Source organism: Notolepis coatsorum (assembly GCF_963971535.1).
Source record: "Notolepis coatsorum genome assembly, chromosome: 10".
NCBI lineage: Eukaryota > Metazoa > Chordata > Actinopteri > Aulopiformes > Paralepididae > Notolepis > Notolepis coatsorum.
In genome coordinates this window covers 13,488,950-13,513,734 of record NC_140174.1, presented here as the reverse complement: position 1 = coordinate 13,513,734, position 24,785 = coordinate 13,488,950, and the positions used below count along the sequence as shown (strand labels likewise).

Below are 24,785 nucleotides of genomic sequence, written 5' to 3'. Positions count from 1 at the left end.
GCGGGAATCGAACTGGGAACCTCCTGGATTACCAGACGACTGCTCTACCTCCTGAGCCACTGTCGCCCCATAATATATATCACTGATACAATGGTTCAGTGAAATAAATCCTCTGCACGTTGATTGGAAAGACAGTTGAGTTGCATTGTGATGTGCCGGTGGCTCCTGGGTGCTCTGGATACCTAGCAGCTCTGGATACCTAGCAGCTCTGGATACCTAGCAGCTCTGGATACCTAGCAGCTCTGGATACCTAGCAGCTCTGGATACCTAGCAGCTCTGGCCACCAGAGATGAGTCCAATGAGGGTGGTGTCGTCCTCAAACTTCAGGAGCTTGACGGACTGGTGACTGGAGGTGCAGCTGTTGGTATAGAGGGAGAAGAGAAGAGTATAAGTATAAGATGATCCTTTATTAACTGCTATATACTGCTGCCTTTATATACTTTATGTATATGTATATGTTTAATTTTTTTTTTTTTTTTTTTTGTATTACCGAAATGTGCCACCGGTGGATCTCACGTGAATCAGTACTCGGTAGTACCGACGTGATTCGGTTGATACCCTTAAAAGTACCGGAATCTGTGTGTGTTACACCAGTAGGTGATAGTCTTCCCTGGGTCCAGGTGTGTGTTACAGGTGTTAGTCTTCCCTGGGTCCAGGTGTGTGTTACAGGTGTCAGTCTTCCCTGGGTCCAGGTGTGTGTTACAGGTGTCAGTCTTCCCTGGGTCCAGGTGTGTGTTACAGGTGTTAGTCTTCCCTGGGTCCAGGTGTGTGTTACAGGTGTTAGTCTTCCCTGGGTCCAGGTGTGTGTTACAGGTGTCAGTCTTCCCTGGGTCCAGGTGTGTGTTACAGGTGTCAGTCTTCCCTGGGTCCAGGTGTGTGTTACAGGTGTCAGTCTTCCCTGGGTCCAGGTGTGTGTTACAGGTGTCAGTCTTCCCTGGGTCCAGGTGTGTGTTACAGGTGTCAGTCTTCCCTGGGTCCAGGTGTGTGTTACAGGTGTCAGTCTTCCCTGGGTCCAGGTGTGTCATCTCTTGTCCCTCTTTGTTGTGTTTTGTAGGAGAACCATGTGGTCCGCGTCTCCTTCTCCAACATGTTCAAAGAGTTCAAGTCCACGGCCACCTGGCTGCAGTTTCCCTTCCTCTGCGGGGCGGCGAAGGACTCGGTCTATGAAAGCACAGCCAAGTCAGCCAGACACGGTAAAGTGTGTGCATGCACCAACACACACACACACACACACACACACACACACACACACACACACACACACACACACACACACACAACACACATGTACCAACACACATGTGGAATCAGCTGCCAGGATCCGTCAAGGCCTCAGACTCCCTTGCTGCCTTCAAGGCCAGCCTTAAAACTCATTTATTTGACTCTGCCTTCCACTAGGGCCTGTTTTTTTTTTATATTATTATTACTGCTCCTATGTTTTTATGTTTTATGTATTTTATTTTATTAATTTTAATGTTATGTTTTAAACCTTTTTATTCTTATGTTTTAATTGTGTTCATTTGAATGTTTTTAACCTTTATTTTTTGTTGTGAAGCACCTTGAGATCTCACTGAGTTTAAAGTGTGCTATATAAATTAAATGTATTATTATTATTATTATTATTATTATTATTATTATTATTATTATTATTATTATTATTATTATTATTATTATTATTATTATTATTATTATTATTATTATTATGTACAAACACACACACACACACACTCATTCAAACCTTTATTTCATTTTAAACCTTTATTTCACTCGTGATACACTGGAGGTTACCCTCATTTACAGCGACAACAATCTCACAAAACAAGCAATTTCATACATATAGGCACAATAGATGAGAATAAACAATGGAAAAGACTACAAGTCGATACACCGTGGTCGGAGATCGTACTTTTCAATGCAGCAAAAGAAGGAAGGACACACGCATACACACAGAGGCTTATGTATTCATGAACAAATGATTGCTTTCTTTTATATATATATATATATATGTAAATGTCAAGAATGGTGAACTCAGTTCTGTGGAGGTTTGAATAGACAATGGCGAGATGATAATGGACAAAATATCATCACAATATGGTAGCTACAACAATTGCCCTTCACCGACCCTGGAACAACAACGCAGATAAACAATAACAACTCTCAAATAAGGGTGCTTTCACACCAGAGCTGTTTGGTCTGGACAGTCGAACTCTGGTGCGGACCAAACACGCAAACTCTGGTCCGCCTGAAAACGTAGGTCTCGGTTCGCTTCATCGGACCAAAACGCGGACCAAACATTTTTTATTTATTTTTATTTATCCAGGAATGTCCCATTGAGATACAAGATCTCTTCTTCCAGGGAGTCCTGACCAACACGGCACACAACAAGTTTCAACATAAAACAGGGCATTAAACAAAAAACATACAATTCAAATATAAATACAGAAGGCCATTTGTGCAGTGGCAAGGAGCATAATTGGATCAGCAATAGCATCGGGTAAAACAGTTACATGTTTCATAAAGGGCTAATCGTAGCATACCTTTAAAAGCATTCACAGTAGGAAGTGCCTCTAGACAAAGTTTTACTTGCAGCGTATTCCATAAAAAGGGAGCATAGTGGGAGAATGCAGCTTTACCAAGCTCTGACTGCATCAAAGGAACATTTAAAAGCATCCCATTTGCTGCTCGTCTGGTATTAAAAAAGCAAGTATAAAAGGACAGAAGTCTGGAGATATAATAAGGGCAGCTTACCTAGCAATGACTTAAGGATAAAAATCAACATGTGTGATTGTCTTCTTTGGTACAGAGAGGACCATCCTAATGACTGATAAACTGTGCATCTTGGGTAGACGGAAACAAAACAAACACTGCGGTAAACATGTCTTGTGGACAGACGTGGGCGAATGACGAGGTGAAAGCCCTGATGGAAATATGGGCAGAAGACAAAATTAAACAGCTACGTGTGGGCACTCATAAAGACTATGCGGTGTACAAGTTGTTTAGCGAGAGGATGGTGGTAATGGGCTTCAATAGAACAATGGATCAATGTCACAAACTGTGTCAGCAATATATTAATAAATAAGCAGAGAATTAAATTAGATGTCCATAACATTTGTGTTTTTAATTAGCATAGCCTAAATAAATATGAATTCAAGAAGTTAAATACTGAATTAACGACATATTTATTAACAGGCTGAAAGTTAAAACTAATAACAGGCTGAAAAAACAATTAGACTATTTAATATAGGCTAAACACATTATTATCGTTATTATTGGCGCATACTCTATCAGATGTCTGTCATAGAACGATAAAGCGGACAGAAATACGGGAACGTTTTGATTATATTTAAAAGGCGTTGACATTGAATCTAAAGTTTATTATCCGTGGCCGTCAGATAGACTCATTGGTTGCTCGTAATGTGGGATAGACCGGTCCATCAAGAGAGAGATAGACCGGTCTATTAAAAATAATTAATTAACAGGAACAATTTAAATAAATAACGTTAGTTGGAGATGATTTGTGTGTGCTAATTTAAGGCAGTCATAGCCCCTTTCGTGACTGTGATGCAAGCCTTGCATCACAGTCACGAAATGGGCTAAGGCAGTCAATGAGTTGTGCTCTCTCCCTCTATAGACCGGTCTATCTCTCTCTCGATAGACTCATTGGTTGAGCGTATATAGGATAGACAGGTCTATCCTACATTACGCTTGTGACGGAGACAGACTTTCAACCTTCATTTCAACACACACACACACACACACAGGTGCGCACACACGTTAGGGCTCGTAGTCACGCACACACACATTTCCACTCTATTGTGTCCAATAGACGAGCGCCCTTTTCGACCGCGTGACATTGTTCAGAAAGTTTGGTGCGCTTGACAAATTGCAATGTGAACGCAGACGAACCAAATGAAGAATGCAACAATGTTGCAACTTCACCCCCCCGAACCGCACCGAGTCCGCCAAAACTATATGTGAAAGCGCCATAAGTCTCACCCCTGGTCCTGGCTGTCCTCTCTCGTTCAATGGAAATAATAATAAAGAAAAAGAAAACGTGCACAAAAAAGAATACAACCGCGACTCTCAGTCCACTGCGGGTTTCGTTCTCCTTCTCTAAAACAAAATAAAACACCTTTTCTGGTGATTCAAAAATGCAACTTAAAGGAACACGCCAACATTTTGTGAAATTAGCTTACCGTCTTCTCCAGAGAGAGACAAGAAGATAGATACCAGTTACCAGGTTAGCCTTCGGGAGAGGTGTTAGTTGGACAATGCCTACTATTTTAGCTTTCAAACAATGTGTTGGTTGATCGGCAATAACGCAGCCTGAAGCCGACAGACGAGGGCAAATGTACCGTGTCCTGCTCTGCTCTGTGCTGTAATGCCTTTGTTTACACACACACAACAGGATTCCTGTCATTGTGTGGCTTCCACTCCAAACAAATCTGTCCTTGTCCAGTTTCCATCCCAGGTTCTTTGTGATACTGCAGTCGTTTTTAATACACATAGGATTTCGACGCACGATTGTCGGTTCATTGTCTGCTACCCTGGCAGAAGAACATAATAACAACATTATCCTGGCAGAAGAACATAATAATTACATGTTGAGTCCCATGAGGATGGATGGATGAGTCTGTCTTGTGTTTATATTGCATTGTCGCTGCATCAGATCCACAGGGGTTCAACTGAGCCGCCTTACGGTATAAAGGAAGACCTTTTCAAAACAGAACTTCTCTTTGCTTTACCAACACAAACAACATCCTCTCCTTCTTAATTCTTTCAGGGCCAACAGCACCCTCTGCTGATGCCCTTCTGGGCCAACGCTGTATCCAATGGAGGAAAGGACTTATTTGCGAGTGCATACAACATATAAAATATAATAGCAATAGATCTAAATAACACAGTGGTCGTCAATGAGTTGCTTCCAGTCAACATGCACGAAACAGATAATTTTTTCATACATACATTTCCATTTGATACCGTGATGAATATCAATCTATTTCTAGAGCGTTCTGTCTCATCACAATAAACCCCAGAAAATCGAGCTTAAATGTATTTCCTTAGAAATCGTGCCATTTGTCCCTTGATCATTTTCAAATAAACGCTAGATTGTCGCTATTATATGTGTACTTATGCACAAAGAGCAGCGGGGTCTGAAAAATCGGTTCTCCGTACTTTGGTCGGCGCGACACACACACACATACACACTCCGATGGCGGTGATAGGAACATCTGATTACCCCAATACTCGTAACATAAAGGCCTTACCTCACATCTGATGTCATACAAAAAGATGAATCCAATTCCTGATCGTTATATCCAAAAACGCATAGATCCACGCTGCTCCCAGTCCCCACAGTCAATGCAATGGTATCCAGCTGCATCCCCGAGAAGTAAAACCTGGACCGGACAAATTTTTTTGCTGCACAGTCCCAACCAATCCAATCCAATAATGTGCAATACCATCCGGGAGACTATAGGGGGCGGTATTAGCCCTTTTCGAGCTCAGACCCATTTCCAATGATAACGTCAGGCTGGATGGAATTTTTTTTATGGATATCGCTAATAAAATAAATATGGATTAAAACCCGGATTTTCTCGGGTTTGGCGCCCAGAGCATGGCGAGTTAACACGGACTATCTCGGGTTTGGCCTCCAGTGAGTTAACCCCACGCAGTGAGCTGCCAGGGGACGGAACAGGACACTGTCTCCTTTGCAACTGGAAGAAACAGGGCTTCACTTGTGTCTAAGCATGAGATGAATTAGGCAACCAATTATTATAATTTACTTTTTTTTTTATCTACATTTTCTTTTTTTACTTACAATGCCACACTTGGCACAAACAAACGGCTGGCGACTCTCGCCCTCCCTAGATCGACAGCGCAACTGCCAGGACTGTGGCACACACACAGGGAATTGACATAACGACTAAAGTGTGGAGAAAAATGCAAAATAAATCATATATTCATATTAAGAAAATAAAAAAATTAAAACTTGAGGGGGCTAAATAATTCACCCTCAGGCTCATGCACTCGGGACATTGACACAGATCTTACAGTTGATGAGTAACTTTTCTTCCTTTTTTCATTGACATTCTGTCCCAATTTTCTTCATTATCTATTTAAAATACTGTCATCAGTCTACAGTATATATTTTCAATTATATATACTGTACTATATACACTATATATTATAAGAGACGAAGCATCCTGGTTAGTGTTGTCACGATACTGGAATTTCGAACTTCGATACGATACCTTGAAAAGTATCGATATTCGATACCATTCTCGATATCACAGGGGAAAAGGTTCAATCTTAAAATGTAAAAAAAAAGAAGAAAAAAAAGATAAATATATAATTTCTTTTAATAAATTTTGCTTTTGTTGCTGGTTGATTCTCCTCAGCTTCTCTCTGGTACTATAAGAGAAGATAAATATAACACTTTTAAAACCATTTGTTTATCTTTAGATCACACATTTAAAAATAACTAAATGATATAATCTTAGAAATTAAGTAAACACTGTAATCTGTGTTGCATGTACCTGACAAACTGAACTGTTTGTATTACAGTCATATTCCAACTTAACTGAATGCACATGTGTGTGTGTGGACTACTGTACTATTACAGGTATTGAAATAAACAATGCAACTTCCTTATACAAAAAAATTATATATTTTTTATGAATAATTAAATATCGATATTGCGGGAAATGAGTATTGAAACTGTTTTAAATATTCAGAATCGATATATATCGAAAAATCTATATTTTTGACCACACTAATCCTGGTACATCTTAACGTATGTTATACCTTCCAGCCCGAATGGATACCTAAACCGTGCATGTTATTGTGTAGATCTGGTGGGCCGGGCCCCCTCCACGGTGCGCTGGACCTGTCTGATGCTGGACCTGCAGTACATCCTGTCCGTCTACCTCAGCCGTCACCACGGCCACCTGAAGAGCGTCCGGCTGTGCTCCAACATGACTGTGAAGAACATGTTCACCAGCGACCTGCTGCTCGACCCTGGTGAGGCTCTGAGCAGGGAGGGGCTTATTCTGAGGGAGGGGCTTATTCTGAGGGAGGGGCTTATTCTGAGGGAGGCTCTTATTCTGGGGGAGGGCCTTATTCTGAGGGAGGGGCTTATTCTGAGGGAGTGGTTTATTCTGAAGGAGGGGCTTATTCTGAGGGAGGGGCTTATTCTGAGGGATTGGTTTATTCTGAGGGAGGGGCTTATTCTGGGGGAGGGGTTATTCTGAGGAAGGGGCTTATTCTGGGGGAGGGCCTTATTCTGAGGGAGGGGCTTATTCTGCAAGGAGGGGCTTATTCTGAGGGAGGGGCTTATTCGGAGGGAGGGGTTTATTCTGTAAGGAGGGGTTTATTCTGACGGAGGGCCTTATTCTGAGGGAGGGGCTTATGCTGAGGGAGGGGCTTATGCTGAGGGAGGGGCTTATGCGGAGGGAGTGGCTTATGCGGAGGGAGGGGCTTATTTACCACCGTTACCATAGTATTAAATATAAAATATTAAATAACAGCATACAAAATATTAAATAACACAATTGTGTACAACCTTACAACTATTAATAAAAAGGTAAAATTACTGACAAAGATTTTGATATTAGACATAATATCCCCCCCAGAAAAATTTACTTTGCATTTGATATATTGAAAATATTTAACTTTTTGTTTTGTTTTTACAATAATTTGTGATGCCATCACACAAACTGGCATTTAAAGTGTTACAATTCGAAAATGTATTAATGTGTTTTTTTTTGTTTTTTTGTTTTTACAATAATTTGTGATGCCCATCACAAACACTGGAATTTAAAGGGTAAAAATTAAAAAAAAAAAGAATCCTGCACCAGTCTTTGTAACAAAATAATTCCTGGTGGGGGACCCCCACTTAGAAAGTGGCCTGACTGGGGCTATATTTCACACTATTTCCCAGCCTGAATTATTTCCCCAGTCCGGCCCTGCTTATGTGAGTTGTCAATGACAACAACATTGTGTGTGTGTGTGTGTGTGTGTGTGTGTATGAAGGACAATTGCTTGCTGTGTGAGAGAGAGAGAATTAAGTACATTTGCTGAAATACAGTTGTTGCTGAAATACAATTTTCTCACTTGCTATGTGGGAATGTTAGTTATTATGTTCTCAATGCCCCTTGCATTGTATGAGTTGTGTGGAAGAGTTTGCTAGTTCTCGTGCTGCCCCTTTGTACATTGTGGCTGTGTCTGACAAAAGTTAACAATAAATAATGGTATTAGGAATACATTTGCCTCCTGCGTGAACTGTGCATAGCTGAATAGACTGTATTTTAACGTCGGCCATATGGTGGTACTTGGAGAGCCAGCTACGTTCTCAGGTGGTACTTGGTATAAAAAGTTTGAGAACCACTGCGCTAGAGGCATCCGTTAGATCAGAGTGTATTTATCTTGCGCTGTCCTCCCTAGTGTATTGCACCGGTCCAGTCCAGTAATTTTTTATTTCAAGTTTTGGACACATAACAATTCAGTCATTCCATAAATAAAAATAAAAGTTTTACCAGCTGCTATTGCAGCATTGTCCAATTGTCCGAAAAGGGCTTTCTTTTTTTTCACATTTACATACATACATAGTTTTAAAGTTTTTTTTCCCTTTTCGAGTAATACATGATCACTCGAGTATAGCATGCGATCAGGATTTTTCTTTAAAATGCCCATCCCTACTGCATACCTAACGCCCCCTCTATGGTTGTAGCCCACACTCAACCATTATTGATTGCAGTACGCAAGCAAATGCGTGGAATTGAAGTATTTTTTTTATATATATATATTTTTTTTTTATTATCTTTTTCCCCTTTTTCTGTTTTTCTCCCATCCCAATGTTAGTCGTTATGCCAATTCCCAATCCCCTTCCTGGTCGTTGCGCACTCTACCCCCTACCGTCGGTCTGGGAGGGCGGAGACTATCTCATGCTTCCTCCGACACATGTGTACCCAGCCCACCGCTTCTTTTCACCTGGCAGAGCGGACTCTCACTGGGAGAGTGTAACGTGTGGAAGGTCACACTACCTCTCCTGTGCAGGCGCCCCAACTGAACTGTAGGAGTCGCTGTTTACAATGACCAGGATGAGTCTATTCGAATCCTAACGCATTTATGCTTCCGCGTTCGCGGTTTGCAAATCTGATTGGCCACTGCCGTTTCTGGTGCGATCTGATTGGCCACTGACGTTTCTGGTCATGTGACATGTGCGCCCAATCGCGTGACGCGCCCATTTCCGCCTCGACCAGCAGCAAACTACCTAACGCCTAGTTTATCACTGGTTAAGTTTAGGCGACTCTTTCGAAGTTGGTTAAGGTTAGAGTTTGGAATCAGGGCTGGTGTTCTATCGCCCTGCTCTAAGACAAACTCTAACCTTAACCAACTTCGAAAGAGTGCCTAAGCTTAACCGGCGAAAGAACTTGCCGTCACACGATTGGTGCGACCAGAAACATCAGTGGCCAATGAGAGCGCAAAACGCGAACGCGGAAGCATAAATGCGTTAGGATTCGAATAGACGCGACTAGGACCCACCCACGCCGGCTTCCCACCCGCTGACACTGCCGATTGTGTTAGTATGGACGGTCGGCCAAGCCGGAGGCACCACAGCCGGATTCGATCCCACTGGCTCGGTGGTGGTAGACAGACGCTTAGTCCGCTGCGCTACCCGGCTGCCCTGGAATTGAAGTTTAACAGTGAGTTAGCATTGGGTTAGCATTTAAAAACGTTATGAGCAAAACGGGCAAGATATGTTCAGTTGTGCTGTTCCTGACTGCCAAGCAGCGAATACGTCCTGATGATGTCGTGATCCGCCAGCAATGGGCCAAGTTTGTTTTTGGAGACCCGCCGAATGCTGTCCCAAACTGCTCGGAGTCGGGTGTGTAGTGTACCGCACATTTTTGCAAGGAGGACATTGAGAATCAAGGACTTTATAATGCTGGGATGATTTCCAGGATGTTACTAAAGAAGGGAGCTGTACCGAGTATTCGAGTATCTCCCAGATGTGTCCTTTGTCCTTTTCAACAGGATTGTCCTTCAGCGAGGCCAAGCTGATGGGCCTGACGTCCCCTCAGGGCACTGGCCCCATGCCCAGAGACATGGCCTTCCCGGTGCCCAAGGGGGGCAGCTGGCACGACCTCTACGACTACATCAGGTCAGTGACCTCACTTGTCGCACCACCTCTACGACTACATCAGGTCAGTGACCTCACTTGTCGCACCACCTCTACGACTACATCAGGTCAGTGACCTCACTTGTCGCACCACCTCTACGACTACATCAGGTCCGTGACCTCACTTGTTGCACCACCTCTACGACTACATCAGGTCAGTGACCTCACTTGTCGCACCACCTCTACGACTACATCAGGTCAGTGACCTCACTTGTCGCACCACCTCTACGACTACATCAGGTCCGTGACCTCACTTGTTGCACCACCTCTACGACTACATCAGGTCAGTGACCTCACTTGTTGACAGAATACAGATTGCAGCTCGGTGGCGTGGTGCAGATTAATGGCTGGGATCCTCCACCTATTCTGACTACACACACATCCTCAAGACCCCTACAATCTGCATCTTCTAACTACACACCCTCAAGACCCCTCCGCTCTGCATCTTCTAACTACACACCTCAAGACCCCTACGCTCTGCATCTTCTAACTACACACCATCAAGACCCCTCCGCTCTAGATCTTCTAACTACACACCCTCAAGACCCCTCCACTCTGCATCTTCTAACTACACACCCTCAAGACCCCTCCACTCTGCATCTTCTAACTACACACCCTCAAGACCCCTCCGCTCTAGATCTTCTAACTACACACCCTCAAGATCCCTCCACTCTGCACCTTCTAACTACACACCTCAAGATCCCTCCGCTCTGCATCTTCTAACTACACAAATCAAATCAAATCAAATTTATTTATAGGGCCCGACAACACACGTTAATGTCCCCATGGGCCGTACAGATCTTCTTTAAACAAGTCAAGAAGAAAACATAACAATAAGTCAAGAACAGAACAAGAACACCATAAGGTGCAAAAATTTTTAGATGGATGCAAATAAATGAAAGAATGCAAGCACTCCCAGACATACCCCACGCGAAGGTAAGGAAAAACTCACTAAAACCTAACAATAGGGAAAAAAGCTCCACAGGCAGTGTGGAGGAGAGAAACCTTAGAAGGGCCATTCAAGGGGGGATCTCCCTTCTTAGATGTTGGTGATAGTAGTGTTGCAGACGGACAGTTGGTAAGCATGCACTCATGTGTGTAGTGGAACACAGATGAGTGCATGCAATAGCAACTGTACATTTTGAAAAATTAAAGATAGAGCTAATAGCGATAGCAACTGAACATTTTGAAAGATTAAAGATAGAGCTGATAGCAATCTATTTGAGGCACAGGGGCGGCGCAAGGAGGGTCACGTCCTCCCCGTCTTAGTCAAGGGACATTTAACACTCCGGTCGTTGCTCAGGGACAGCCGGAGACAGGGAGATAGGGGGCGGCGCAGAGAGGGTCACGAACTCCCCGACATCATCGCGGGACATCCGGCACTCCGGTCACCACTACGAGACCTCCGGAGACAGGGGGGCACGCAGAGGGGGTCGCAACCTCCCGGCCTTCGTCACGGGACGTCCAACACTCCGGTCAACACTCCAGGACAGCAAGTCATAGGGAGACAGGGAGACGGGACAGGCGTTAGACAGCTCATGAGATTGTAGTAGGCGGACATAGCAATAGATACAAGTGGTAGGCATATATGTGAATGGAGTAGATATATGAAGTAGGCGTATTATGTGAATAGAAATGGAAGTACTTAACCCAGCAATGAAACCGCATTGACTGTTAATCTGTTAACAGTCTGTTAATACTGTTAATCAGTTGACAGGACCACGGACAGACAGCGGTGAATAACTGATCCAAGGCCTCGGAGGTGCATGTAGAGCAGTCACTACAATCTTGGCCAAGACCCCGAGGCATCCATCACCTTACACACCCTCAAGACCCCTACGCTCTGCATCTTCTAACTACACACCCTCAAGACTCATACGCTCTGCACCTTCTAACTACACACCCTCAAGACCCCTCCACTCTGCATCTTCTAACTACACATCCTCAAGACCCCTAAAATCTGCATCTTCTAACTACACACCTCAAGACCCCTACAATCTGCATCTTCTAACTACACATCCTCAAGAACCCTACGCTCTGCATCTTCTAACTACACACCTCAAGACCCCTACGCTCTGCATCTTCTAACTACACACCCTCAAGACCCCTCCGCTCTGCATCTTCTAACTACACACACTCAAGACCCCTACGCTCTACATCTTCTAACTACACACCCTCAAGACCCCTCCGCTCTAGATCTTCTAACTACACACCCTCAGGACTCCTACGCTCTGCATCTTCTAACTACACACCCTCAAGACCCCTGCACTCTGTACCTTCTGGCCGCCTCAGACCCACTCCTATCCGAGCTCCTGGGGGGTCATCAAAGAGAAGCCGCCTATTCTCTGTCCTCGCTCCACAACGGTGGAACAAACTTCCCACCACAGTTAGGACAGCCATAACCTGCCCAATTTTCAACCGTCGACTCAAAACATTGAAATACTCTAATGCTGCCTCTATCAGAGAGACCTAATAACTAATGCTTCCTCTATCAGAGAGACATAATAACTAATGCTTCCTCTTGGCTCTGTCCCAACAGGTTTCCCTCTGAAGGAGCCAAGCTGCCCTTTGACTCCATTCAGAAAGGTGGTCCCAACCCTGTGTTCGGTAAGTCGTCCCATGATGCATTGCTCACCACACCTCACCATCTCCACTCACTATTACCGTATTGTCCTGAATTTAAGACTGGGTATTGATGAGACTGAAAAATGTGTTGTCTTATTTTCGGGGGGCTAGACAATACTAGTATGTCTGTTTAGCCACAGAGATCACGGCATGTTCTAACCACGTCGTCATGTAACATTGTCACCGTGTGCTCCAGCGTGCGGCGCGGCCCGCAGCCCCGTGAGAGAGGCGTCTTGCACCCTTCACCTCAGCAGACCAGTGCAGGACCGCGTGTCCCTCATCCAGCAGATCACCACCCCGAGACCCGTAAGAAGCCCGGGGGGGGGGGGGGGTGTTCACACAGTGGCTGCGTCCACACTGCAAGCCTCAGCCCTTCATTTATTGCCCAGATAATTATTTTTTTTCGATGTTCACATTATTATTATTTTTTTGTATGTGCCCAATCACGCTCTTGAACTGACCTGCATGCGCAAAAGAACAATTAAGAAGATGGACATAAAAATGGTGACAAATGTCAATCTAGAGTGACATAAAAGTTGCATGAAAGTCACGTGACTGTTCAGACTGAGGTCACGTGACTGTTCAGACTGAGGTCACGTGACTTTTCAGACTGAGGTCACGTGACTGTTCAGACTGAGGTCACGTGACTGTTCAGACAGGTCACATGACTGTTCACTGAGGTCACATGACTGTTCAGACTGAGGTCGCATTGCAAAAATCAGATTCCATGTGATTTGTGCTGTTCACACTGTCGTGGAAAAATCTGCTCTGCTCTGATCTGATACCAGATCAGATATGAGCAAAGAAATCAGACTTGGGCCACTTTCGTCTGCAGTGTGAACGTAGCCTTACTTGCTGGTTGTAATATGTGCCACTACACTATCTAGTAGTGACAGTACATTTATTTATTTATTCATAAATTCCTTTAGTCTGATGCATTCTACAGTACCCAAACATGAAATTCACGCCACTTATTTGTCAAACTCTCACCCCAAATTGGTCGAAATGGTCCAATTAGTCAAAAACCTCAATAGGGAGAGTGTTTGAGTTCCAAACAATTTTGCATTTGAACATTCAGAATGTTGCATTTGCTCCATTACTCTACTCTTAAGTATTCCACTTAATGTCAACAAACCCGGTCTCTTTTAATGTGTATATTTCCTACATTCTACAAAACATTCTACCAAATATTTCCAAATCCTCTGCTGTTGTTGTGTAACCTGTCGTCCTGTCGTCTCCTAGAGCCTCCTTTCTCTCCTCCACGCAAAGTAAAATCTACTCTCAGTGAAAGTGAAACTTGAGCTACTCTGCACTGCAACTCTGCTGCACAGACACCTATACACACACACACGTGTGTCGGACTCGTAGGGAGGATAGAAGCCTTGCATCACGTGTCCCCTCCGGTACATGAGGAGGCAGCCTGTCGTATCTTTTCACCTGCCAGCGCGGACTCTCATTGGCGAGGTGTAACGTGTGGGAGGCTCACACTACCCCCGCTATTTCCTGTCTGCTGTGCAGGCGTCCCCCAACCGACCTGTAGGAGTCGCTGTCCACAACGTCCAGATTACCACCCATCGACTTCCACCCGCTGATTCTGCCAATTGAGCCAGTATGACGGCCGTCCCAAGCCGGAGGCAACGCCGACAGCCGGATTTGAACCCGGTGTCTCTTGCGTTGGTGACGAGCGCAACATCCGCTGCGCCACCCAGCCGCCTTGTATAGCACTTTTCATACATAAATTGCAGTTCAAAGTGCTTCACAACAGTAAAACATACAGGCATAAGCGAGCATAAAAATTCAATAAAAAAACATAGAGAGGTAGCAAGGTATGGTAAATCACAGTTTTTCAGTAATACAAATTATAAAATAGAATAGAAAAAGTGCGGTTTGATTCAGTTTAAAAATAGGCTAAAAATATAACAGAGCAGTGCATCGCTCTTAACACTGAGTTTCTTTACAAAGTACAGTTCTAAATGACCTTATAGAACATTTGATAACACGCTTATTTAAAATAGTTTTTTTATTTTTTATTTGATGAATGTGGACACTGATATGTGAAAGTTAACTAAATGGGTTTTTATTAGATTATAAAAAAGAAAAAAAGACAGTGGGCTGCGGCTGAACACCGGCATCACCGACTACCACAGCAAGCCCATTTCAGAGGCACAACATTACCACAGCAAGCCCATTTCAGAGGCACAACATTACCACAGCAAGCCCATTTCAGAGGCACAACATTACCACAGCAAGCCCATTTCAGAGGCACAACATTACCACAGCAAGCCCATTTCAGAGGCACAACATTACCACAGCAAGCCCATTTCAGAGGCACAACATTACCACAGCAAGCCCATTTCAGAGGCACAACATTACCACAGCAAGCCCATTTCAGAGGCACAACATTACCACAGCAAGCCCATTTCAGAGGCACAACATTACCACAGCAAGCCCATTTCAGAGGCACAACATTACCACAGCAAGCCCATTTCAGAGGCACAACATTACCACAGCAAGCCCATTTCAGAGGCACAACATTACCACAGCAAGCCCATTTCAGAGGCACAACATTACCACAGCAAGCCCATTTCAGAGGCACAACATTACCACAGCAAGCCCATTTCAGAGGCACAACATTACCACAGCAAGCCCATTTCAGAGGCACAACATTACCACAGCAAGCCCATTTCAGAGGCACAACATTACCACAGCAAGCCCATTTCAGAGGCACAACATTACCACAACAAGCCCATTTCAGAGGGACAACATTACCACAGCAAGCCCATTTCAGAGGCACAACATTACCACAGCAAGCCCATTTCAGAGGCACAACATTACCACAACAAGCCCATTTCAGAGGCACAACATTACCACAACAAGCCCATTTCAGAGGCACAACATTACCACAGCAAGCCCATTTCAGAGGCACAACATTACCACAACAAGCCCATTTCAGAGGCACAACATTACCACAACAAGCCCATTTCAGAGGCACAACATTACCACAGCAAGCCCATTTCAGAGGCACAACATTACCACAACAAGCCCATTTCAGAGGCACAACATTACCACAGCAAGCCCATTTCAGAGGCACAACATTACCACAACAAGCCCATTTCAGAGGCACAACATTACCACAGCAAGCCCATTTCAGAGGCACAACATTACCACAGCAAGCCCATTTCAGAGGCACAACATTACCACAGCAAGCCCATTTCAGAGGCACAACATTACCACAACAAGCCCATTTCAGAGGCACAACATTACCACAACAAGCCCATTTCAGAGGCACAACATTACCACAGCAAGCCCATTTCAGAGGCACAACATTACCACAGCAAGCCCATTTCAGAGGCACAACATTACCACAACAAGCCCATTTCAGAGGCACAACATTACCACAACAAGCCCATTTCAGAGGCACAACATTACCACAGCAAGCCCATTTCAGAGGCACAACATTACCACAACAAGCCCATTTCAGAGGCACAACATTACCACAGCAAGCCCATTTCAGAGGCACAACATTACCACAACAAGCCCATTTCAGAGGCACAACATTACCACAACAAGCCCATTTCAGAGGCACAACATTACCACAGCAAGCCCATTTCAGAGGCACAACATTACCACAACAAGCCCATTTCAGAGGCACAACATTACCACAGCAAGCCCATTTCAGAGGCACAACATTACCACAACAAGCCCATTTCAGAGGCACAACATTACCACAGCAAGCCCATTTCAGAGGCACAACATTACCACAACAAGCCCATTTCAGAGGCACAACATTACCACAGCAAGCCCATTTCAGAGGCACAACATTACCACAACAAGCCCATTTCAGAGGCACAACATTACCACAGCAAGCCCATTTCAGAGGCACAACATTACCACAACAAGCCCATTTCAGAGGCACAACATTACCACAACAAGCCCATTTCAGAGGGACAACATTACCACAGCAAGCCCATTTCAGAGGCACAACATTACCACAACAAGCCCATTTCAGAGGCACAACATTTCATACACGGAGTGCCGCACTTGGAATTTGATGTCGATCCTCCGTAACATAATTGTTGTCGATAGCTCCCGCGGAGTGGACCCCCCGTCGTGGCCTCTGTGCCCGAGCTGGGAGGAGTCGTCGCCACCGGCCGCAACAGAGACCACTCCCAGGGGGACGGGGTTGGCGGAGACCACTCACAGGGGGACGGGGGCGGCGGAGGAGACCACTCCCAGGAGGACTGGGGCGGCGGAGGAGACCACTCCCAGGAGGACGGGGGCGGCGGAGGAGACCACTCCCAGGAGGACTGGTGCGGCGGAGGAGACCACTCCCAGGAGGACTGGGGCGGTGGCCACGGCGATGACCGGGGTCAGCAGGGGTCGTGGGCATCGGGCTTGCACCAGTCCACCTCCAGGCTATCGTGCGCTGACGAGGATGGGAGCGTACACGTGTATGCGCACCCTGTGGATGACCTCACCCACCACCGGGACGACACAGAGGAAGAGGAGGTGAGGTCTATATAGACTGGATACACTGTCTGTAATGCAGGGTTCTACAGGAGGAGAGGTCTATATAGACTGTGTTCACACTAACATACGTAGCCTGTTCAATATCATATACTCTCCTGAAGCCCCGCCCACAGCAGAGGTTCTATTATCTCTCCGTTTGATCGCATCGATTATGAATATCGTTTCACAACTTTACAGAGGTTTGGGTTCGGGCCCACTTTCCGCACTTGGATTAGGGTCTTGTTTGTTTCACCACAGGCCTAGGTCCGAACCAATAGGACTATTTCCAAATACTTTCAGATAGGGAGGGGCACTAGACAGGGTTGCAGATTGAGTCCCTTATTGTTCGATCTCGCCATTGAACCACTGACGGTCGCTCTGAGGAGCGATGCGGGCCTCGCAGGTATTGCTAGGGGCGACCAAACACATACACTATCACTTTATGCGGATGACCTGATCCTGTACCTGTCCGATCCCCATGTTTCCATCCCGAATGCACTGGATATTATCTCAAATGTTGGCAAGTTCTCAGGATACAAAATTAACCTCTCTAAGAGCTTGTTGTTTCCGGTTAATGATTTAGCTCGAAGGACGTTGTTCGGGGCGTATCCACTGAAGATAATCTCTGAGTCTTTCACATACCTGGGAGTGACTGTGACATGCAAGTATAGTGACCTATTTAAGCAAATCCTTAATCCAGCCCTGGATAAGGCTAAACAAGATCTTGCTCGCTGGTCAACACTTCCCCTATCACTAGCTGGCAGGATTAACTCAATCAAGATGTCAATTATGCCCAGGTTCCTATTTTTGTTTCAAACGGTGCCCGTTTTTATCCCCAAATCCTTTTTCAAAGAATTAGACAAATTCATCTCAACCTTTATCTGGAATAAGACCACCCTGTGTATTAGAAGGGCATTCTTGGAAAGAGCGAAAGAGGATGGAGGATTAGCACTCCCAAATTGTTTGCAATACTAAGGGGCGGCAAACATCCATAAACTGACATATTGGATGGCGGCTGCATCACACGGGGGAGGTGGAATGGTGTGGGTTGACCTGGAACAACGGTGGTGTAGTGGTTAACACTGTCGCCTCACAGCAAGAAGGTCCAGGGTTCGATTCCCGCTTGGGGACCAGGTTTCCATGATGCCAGTTACCCGGGTGGGGTATCTCCCAGGCCTTTCTGTGTGGAGTTTGCATGTTCTCCCTGTGCTCGCAAGGGTTTCCCCCCCTGATAAGATAAACCCAATGGAAAAACATGCACAACAACAGATCGCTAACGCTGTGGCGTCCTTGACGAAGACGGACAGGAGCACTTGGATTGGTCCCCTGGCGCGGCTCACGTTGACGCCTGTCTGCTCCCGGCTGCCCTTGGGGGGGAAGGACGACGGGATGGGTTAATCGCAGATACGAATTGCATGCATGCATCGCATGTGTGCCGATTGATGACCTCTGAGCAGGTCCTAAATTATTATTATATTATAACAACACTCCGCTCACCCGGTATCACTATCCTCACTACTGCCACTCAGTAAAAAGCGCCTCACAAATAACCCCATGGTGATTGGCTCACTCCGTATATGGGCACAGTTTAGGACTCACTTCAAATATAAACAAGCCTCACCCTGTCTCCCAATTGCATCTAATGCACTTTTTACGCCCTCACTCATGGATGCAGCATTCAAAACATGGGCCGGAAAGGGGCTAAAGAATGTGAAGGACCTGTTTAAAGAAGGGCTGTTTATGTCCTTTGAACAGTTGGTAGGCGGGTATGACATTCCCCGCTCACATCTTTTCAGATATTTACAGGTGCAGGGTTTTGTTAAGAAATATTTTGCTTCTTTTCCTGTACTTCAACCGGATAGGTGGCTTGATAAGTGGCTGGAGGGAGACCCAAAACAGAAGAGGATAGTGAGTTCACTATACAGTGATATCCAAGAGATGGCATCCCCATCACTGGACCGTATCAGGGAGTCATGGGGTAATGATATGGGACTTGAAATCCTTGACGATTCTTGGCAATTGGCAATTAAAAGAATACACTCATCTGTCTGCATCAGACATGGATTACTCCAATTCAAGGTATTTCATAGACTACACCTCTCTCTCAGGGGCGCCCCAGTGGCGAACCACATAGCGCGCTCAGCCGCGACACGGCCGACCCGGGTTCGACTCCCGAACCCGTCGTTATTTGCCGAATGTCTTCCCCCCACTCTGTCTCCCATTCCTCCTCTGTCTCTCCCTACTGGACTGCCCAGTAGAAATAAAGCGATAAAACGCAAAAAAAATTAATCTTTAAGACTACACCTCTCTAAGAGCAGACTTGCCGAGATCTACCCGGATGTCGATCTGACCTGTCCCAGGTGCCATCAGGCTCCAGCCACTCTCTGCCATATGTTCTGGTCATGCCCATCACTATCCCGATTCTGGCCTTCTGTTTTTGAAACCTTTTCCTTCATCTGTGACAGGGAGATCAGCCCTAACCACTTGGTTGCAGTCTTTGGAGTGCTCCCTGCTGAAATTACGGTATCTGTCGCTCAATCAGATGCTGTGGCCTTGTCCTCTTTGTTGGCTAGGCGCCTTATTTTGCTTAACTGGAAGTCAGCCATTCCTCCATCACATCGACGCTGGGTCGAAGATGTGATGGCACACCTAGAACTTGAGAGACTTAAATACTCCACCAGGGACTCTACCCAGACATTTTTCCAAGTTTGTTTTAATCTAAAATGCCGGGCTGAGGATGTTTAGGCATAAGACAGTGATTTATTAGATAGGCAATGTCTGTATGGCAAGTGACAACCTGTATAAGAATGATGCCATTTTCTTTTATTATTATTATTATTAATCCTTTTCTTTTTCTCTTTTTGTTTACTGTATTTTTCATTTATTTTAGGTATTGTGTGGTTATATGTATTGTATGTATGTTTGTATGTATATACGGTAATGTAATTGTTGAACCTTTTAAAAAACCCAATAAAAACTATTAATATAGACTGTGTGGTTACACTGTCTGTAATGCAGGGTTCTACAGGAGGAGAGGTCTATATAGACTGGTATATGTAAATTAGGGATGTTCGATATTGCCTTTTTTACCGATATCCGATATACCGATATTGTCCAACTCTTAATTTCCGATACCGATATCAACCGATACCGATATATGCTGGGTTTCCCCCCCCAAAAAACGTAATAATTTCAGGTAATTAACATTACATATCTCTTGTCGTGGAATTAACACAACATTATGCATACTTTTGACAATAAATTAAATAAGAATTTGTTGCCTGGGTAAATAAAGGTTAAATAAATGTAAAAAAATTATAATAATAATATACCGATATTACATTTTAATGCCAATATCGACCGATAATATCTGTAGGCCGATAATATCGGACACCCCTAATGTAAATGCCATATGTGGTGATTATTAAAACACACTCCATGTTGGAATATTCCCAGATCGTCTTCACTGCAGTTTCAGAACCTGTCCACCTCACCTCAACCAGAGAGAGCAAACGACGGGTAAGAAGATCTCATCATCTATACAACGGATGAAGATTAAACCGTCCCTAAGACACCTGTAGTCTTAAAATCTGATGTGCTCATGTTTTAGGTCTGTCCTCGTCAGACGCTGCATCCAGACCCCATCCTCAGGCTCAGACGAATCATCGGCTTTGGAGGAGCCACCAGCAAATGTGTAAGTGAATGTGTTTCACGTGTAAGTGGATAAGATATGTTTAAGATGTTTTAATTTTGTTTGAATGTTTAAGAACATATTTACTGTAACAGCTAACAGTTATAGTATCTCTAAATAGTAAAAAAAAAAAATTGTTTAAAAAAAGTCAGTTTGTGTCACCTAGTAAGTATTAACTGACTAACTAATTTAAAAATGCAGCCAAACTTTAGATTGGATTTTCTCAGTTTTTCTCTGCTCAGAGACTTGAGGTTTAACTAGATTCAAATAAGCACATCTTCTTCAAATATTTTCAGTGTATGACGCATCATTTGAAAGCTTACATTCTGTACTTTCATAATCTGTAGAAATCTGAAAAACGACAGAGGGAGACTTGTGCCACGAACTGCTGGGCTCGGTCACTATGTGAGTCTGCGCGGTCTAGCCCAGTGAAAGATATAACAGAATAAATACTATATAACTATAGTACTATAACACCTTTTAGTGTATAGTGTAAAAAGGTTGAGAGCTCAGGCCTGTGCCTGTGAAGAGAGGGGGTTGCCGTGGCAATGTCTCTAGGTGAACAGAGAGAGAGAGAGCGAGAGCTCAACACAAGAGCGCTCACGAGTCTTCAGAAAATGCCGAAATGGTGCGCAATTCAGAAATAGGTCGAAATGGAGATATTGGCAATTTTGAGTGCTTTGAAATGTTCTCTATCTGTCCTTATTTGCAAAACTTAATACAACTTGTAAATATGTTAATTATTATTTCCCACGCTGTGTGAAAAAACAACAGTTTTATCGGAGGGGAGTGGCTAAGTACTTTCGGTCTCAGACGGGCAGAAATCTGAAGAAGAGACAACGGACACCCAGTACTTTGTTGAAATAAAATATGCAGAGAAACATTAAATATATATGGTTCGTTTGTGTTAAATTGTATCTGAATCTGGAGATTATCTTCTCTCTATCAACATAAAGACTGGCTGGCAGTGCGCATAGAATAAGGCATATAATAACGGCATTACTGTTAGATTATTGAAATTAGTTTTCTCTAACGAATAATTAAAAAGAATAATAAGAAGAAAATGTTAAAACGTTTATCTTATGTTGTGGGACTTGTACAGCACTTTGGTCAACTTTGTTGTTTTTAAATGTGCTCTATAAATAAAGTGGATTGGATTGGATTAATTAATTAAATTAATAATGAGTCGGAGCTGCACTGCCTGGGCGGCTGCTCTTCGTTACACAGCCAACGACATTAGATTACATAACTCTCCGTTACACAGCCAACCAGCTACCACAGACACTAAACTATCGGCTACCAGAGACACCAAACTACTGGCTACCACAGACACCACTGGGGTGATGTGAGGGGTTTCATATCAATACAATGGGGTGCGATTCTCAACTAATTTACCCCAACATGCTCATAAACAGCTTACATTTAGGAAAATGGGACGATTATTTGTCAGTCCCTGCCTACGCCAATGCTCAATGCCCATGTGTAATTTCAGATTGATTGGCCAACCCATTGAGGAGAAAAAATGGATGCAGACAGACAGCAGTTTCCTCATTTTGGCCAAATTGCTCATAAACAGCTTCAATTGGGGAAAATGGTCCAATCAGCTTTGTCAGCCCCTGCCTACGCCAAAGTCCAATGCCCATGTGCAATTGCAGATTGATTGGCCAACCCATTGAGGAGAAGAATGGATCCTGAGAAAATTCAGAGGACTTAATGTTGTCATACGCAGCAGAGAAAATGACAGCTGTATGAACAGCAAGGGGCAGATCTATCTATCTATCTATCTATCTATCTATCTATCTATCTATCTATCTATCTATCTATCTATCTATCTATCTATCTATCTATCTATCTCTCTATCTCTCTATCTCTCTATCTCTCTATCTCTCTATCTCTCTATCTCTCTATCTCTCTATCTGCTCTTCGTTACACAGCCAACGACATTAGATTACATAACTCTCCGTTACACAGCCAATGACATTACATTACATAATTATGTTGCAACCTTCGTCTATAAAGCAAACAATTATATAAATATTTATATGTAATTAATAGAGACAAAGGCAGAATTCGACTTAATTAAGCACGTTTTATTAAGACATGACCCATATATGGGTCGGGACACTGCTGCTGACTCTGTGTCTTATCAAACACAGGTAAAACTAAAAATACTATTGTCAGTGCTGTAAAGTTGAAACCTTTTAAAATCTTAGACAAACTAAACACTTTGTTTTTATGAAATATTGTAAGCCGTCATTTGAGGCTTTATAAAAGCAGCAAGTTGTATTCAACACAGAGAGGAGTTAATGAGGAATGTGCTTGTTGTAGTTAACAAAGAGAGGCGTAATTAATGAGGCGTATGACGTCCGTTGCATTGGAGGCGCAATATTTTGCAGGTAAAAAATAAAATAATAATTTTTTTATTTTTATTTTATATATTCACATTTTATTTTCCCATTCGAATCTCATGCCCATCGAATGAAGCTTCGAAGTATTTAAGACAGCCCTACTCATCACTGTGTCCTTTATGAGAAGGTTGGTTAGCTCTCTGGCGGAGAGGCGCAACAAACACTGGTATTTGTACATTTTTAAGGCCCTTATTGGGTAAATCTGCATTTTGCTATGGAATGAACTCCAACAGTCCTTAAAGCAGAGTTTAAAACCTTGATCTCCAACCTTTGTCAATCAAGTTGTTGTACGTGTTCTAATTGATTTGTTATCCTTGCGCTTTGCCTCGTCTTGTTGTCTCTTTGTTATGATTGTATATGCTGTGTGATTTTATATGCTGTTTTTATTTTGTAAATGTTGCTAATTTCTGTATACACTTGATGTTACTGTAAATGAGGGAAACCTCAGTCGCCTTTCGAGTTTGAATAAAGGTTTGAAATTAAATTAAATTAAAAGATGTATTATAATAATAACGACATAATAAAACGTGACGCAGCAATCACTCTGTGCTCCCCCTGCAGGCCTTGTGGACCAGGTCGGGTGAATGTGTGGTGTATCCGTGCCATGCCATCATTGTCTCTATGGAGATCTCTTCTGGCCAGCAGAGGTTCTTCATCGGTCACACTGATAAGGTACCTATAATGTGATTCAGAGTATCTGCAAGGTATTAAAAAATTCTTAAAAAGTATTAAATTCATAATTTTCAATTAAAGGTATTAAAAGGTGAGCCCGGCTGTTGGGAGATTAAATCATATTAAATATATGAAATGTTTTTTTATTCAAGTCGTTGTTTTTTGCGGAGCTACCGGGAGCTTGGTGCGTCTGGCGAGAGCTTGTAAGTGTGAGGATTTGAATTGCTGCGCAAATGCAGCCGCCGGTGTCGCTATATGTTTCTTAAAAAAAAATTAGTATGGTCATGAAATTGGTATTCAATTTAGCTCTAAGTGGTCTTAAAATGTCTTAAAAAGTCTTAAAGGGGAACTATTTTACTATTTCTTTCACTATTTGGGCACTTTTACACAATTCCTGTGAGTCTATGGAACACCTCTGTAATATATATATTTTTTTTATTCATTGTTTTGTATTTCTAATCAAGTCCTCAAAAACAGCATTTTTCTACCTCAAGATCTCGAGCTGTTTTGAGCCTGGGCTCCTAAACCACTGCGCGCGTTCTGGTTCGCCTGAACATTATCATGCAGCGGTGTCTTTATGACATCACATATAGGCACATTTTCAAACGACTCAGTTCAGTGAGGGTGAATATTGTGAGAGGAGAATTGGAAGAATGCGCCAATATGAGAATTTTGAGACATAGATCATATTAATATA

At 43.6% G+C, this 24,785-nt stretch overlaps 1 protein-coding gene across 1 annotated transcript in view; it reads left to right on the top strand.

Annotated features, from left to right (window-relative positions):
- Positions 1-1,087: 1,087 nt before the first annotated feature.
- wdr90 (WD repeat domain 90) overlaps positions 1,088-24,785 on the top strand; it is a gene marked incomplete at its 5' end in the record, with an annotated part of 102,680 nt that continues 78,982 nt past the window's right edge. The window contains 9 exons of the mRNA XM_084322911.1: positions 1,088-1,193; positions 6,853-7,023; positions 10,039-10,165; positions 12,723-12,790; positions 13,005-13,114; positions 16,895-17,317; positions 20,774-20,836; positions 20,928-21,011; positions 23,978-24,088. Coding sequence (XP_084179037.1) covers positions 1,088-1,193; positions 6,853-7,023; positions 10,039-10,165; positions 12,723-12,790; positions 13,005-13,114; positions 16,895-17,317; positions 20,774-20,836; positions 20,928-21,011; positions 23,978-24,088 — 1,263 coding nt within the window. The remainder of the gene's footprint in view (positions 1,194-6,852; positions 7,024-10,038; positions 10,166-12,722; positions 12,791-13,004; positions 13,115-16,894; positions 17,318-20,773; positions 20,837-20,927; positions 21,012-23,977; positions 24,089-24,785) is intronic.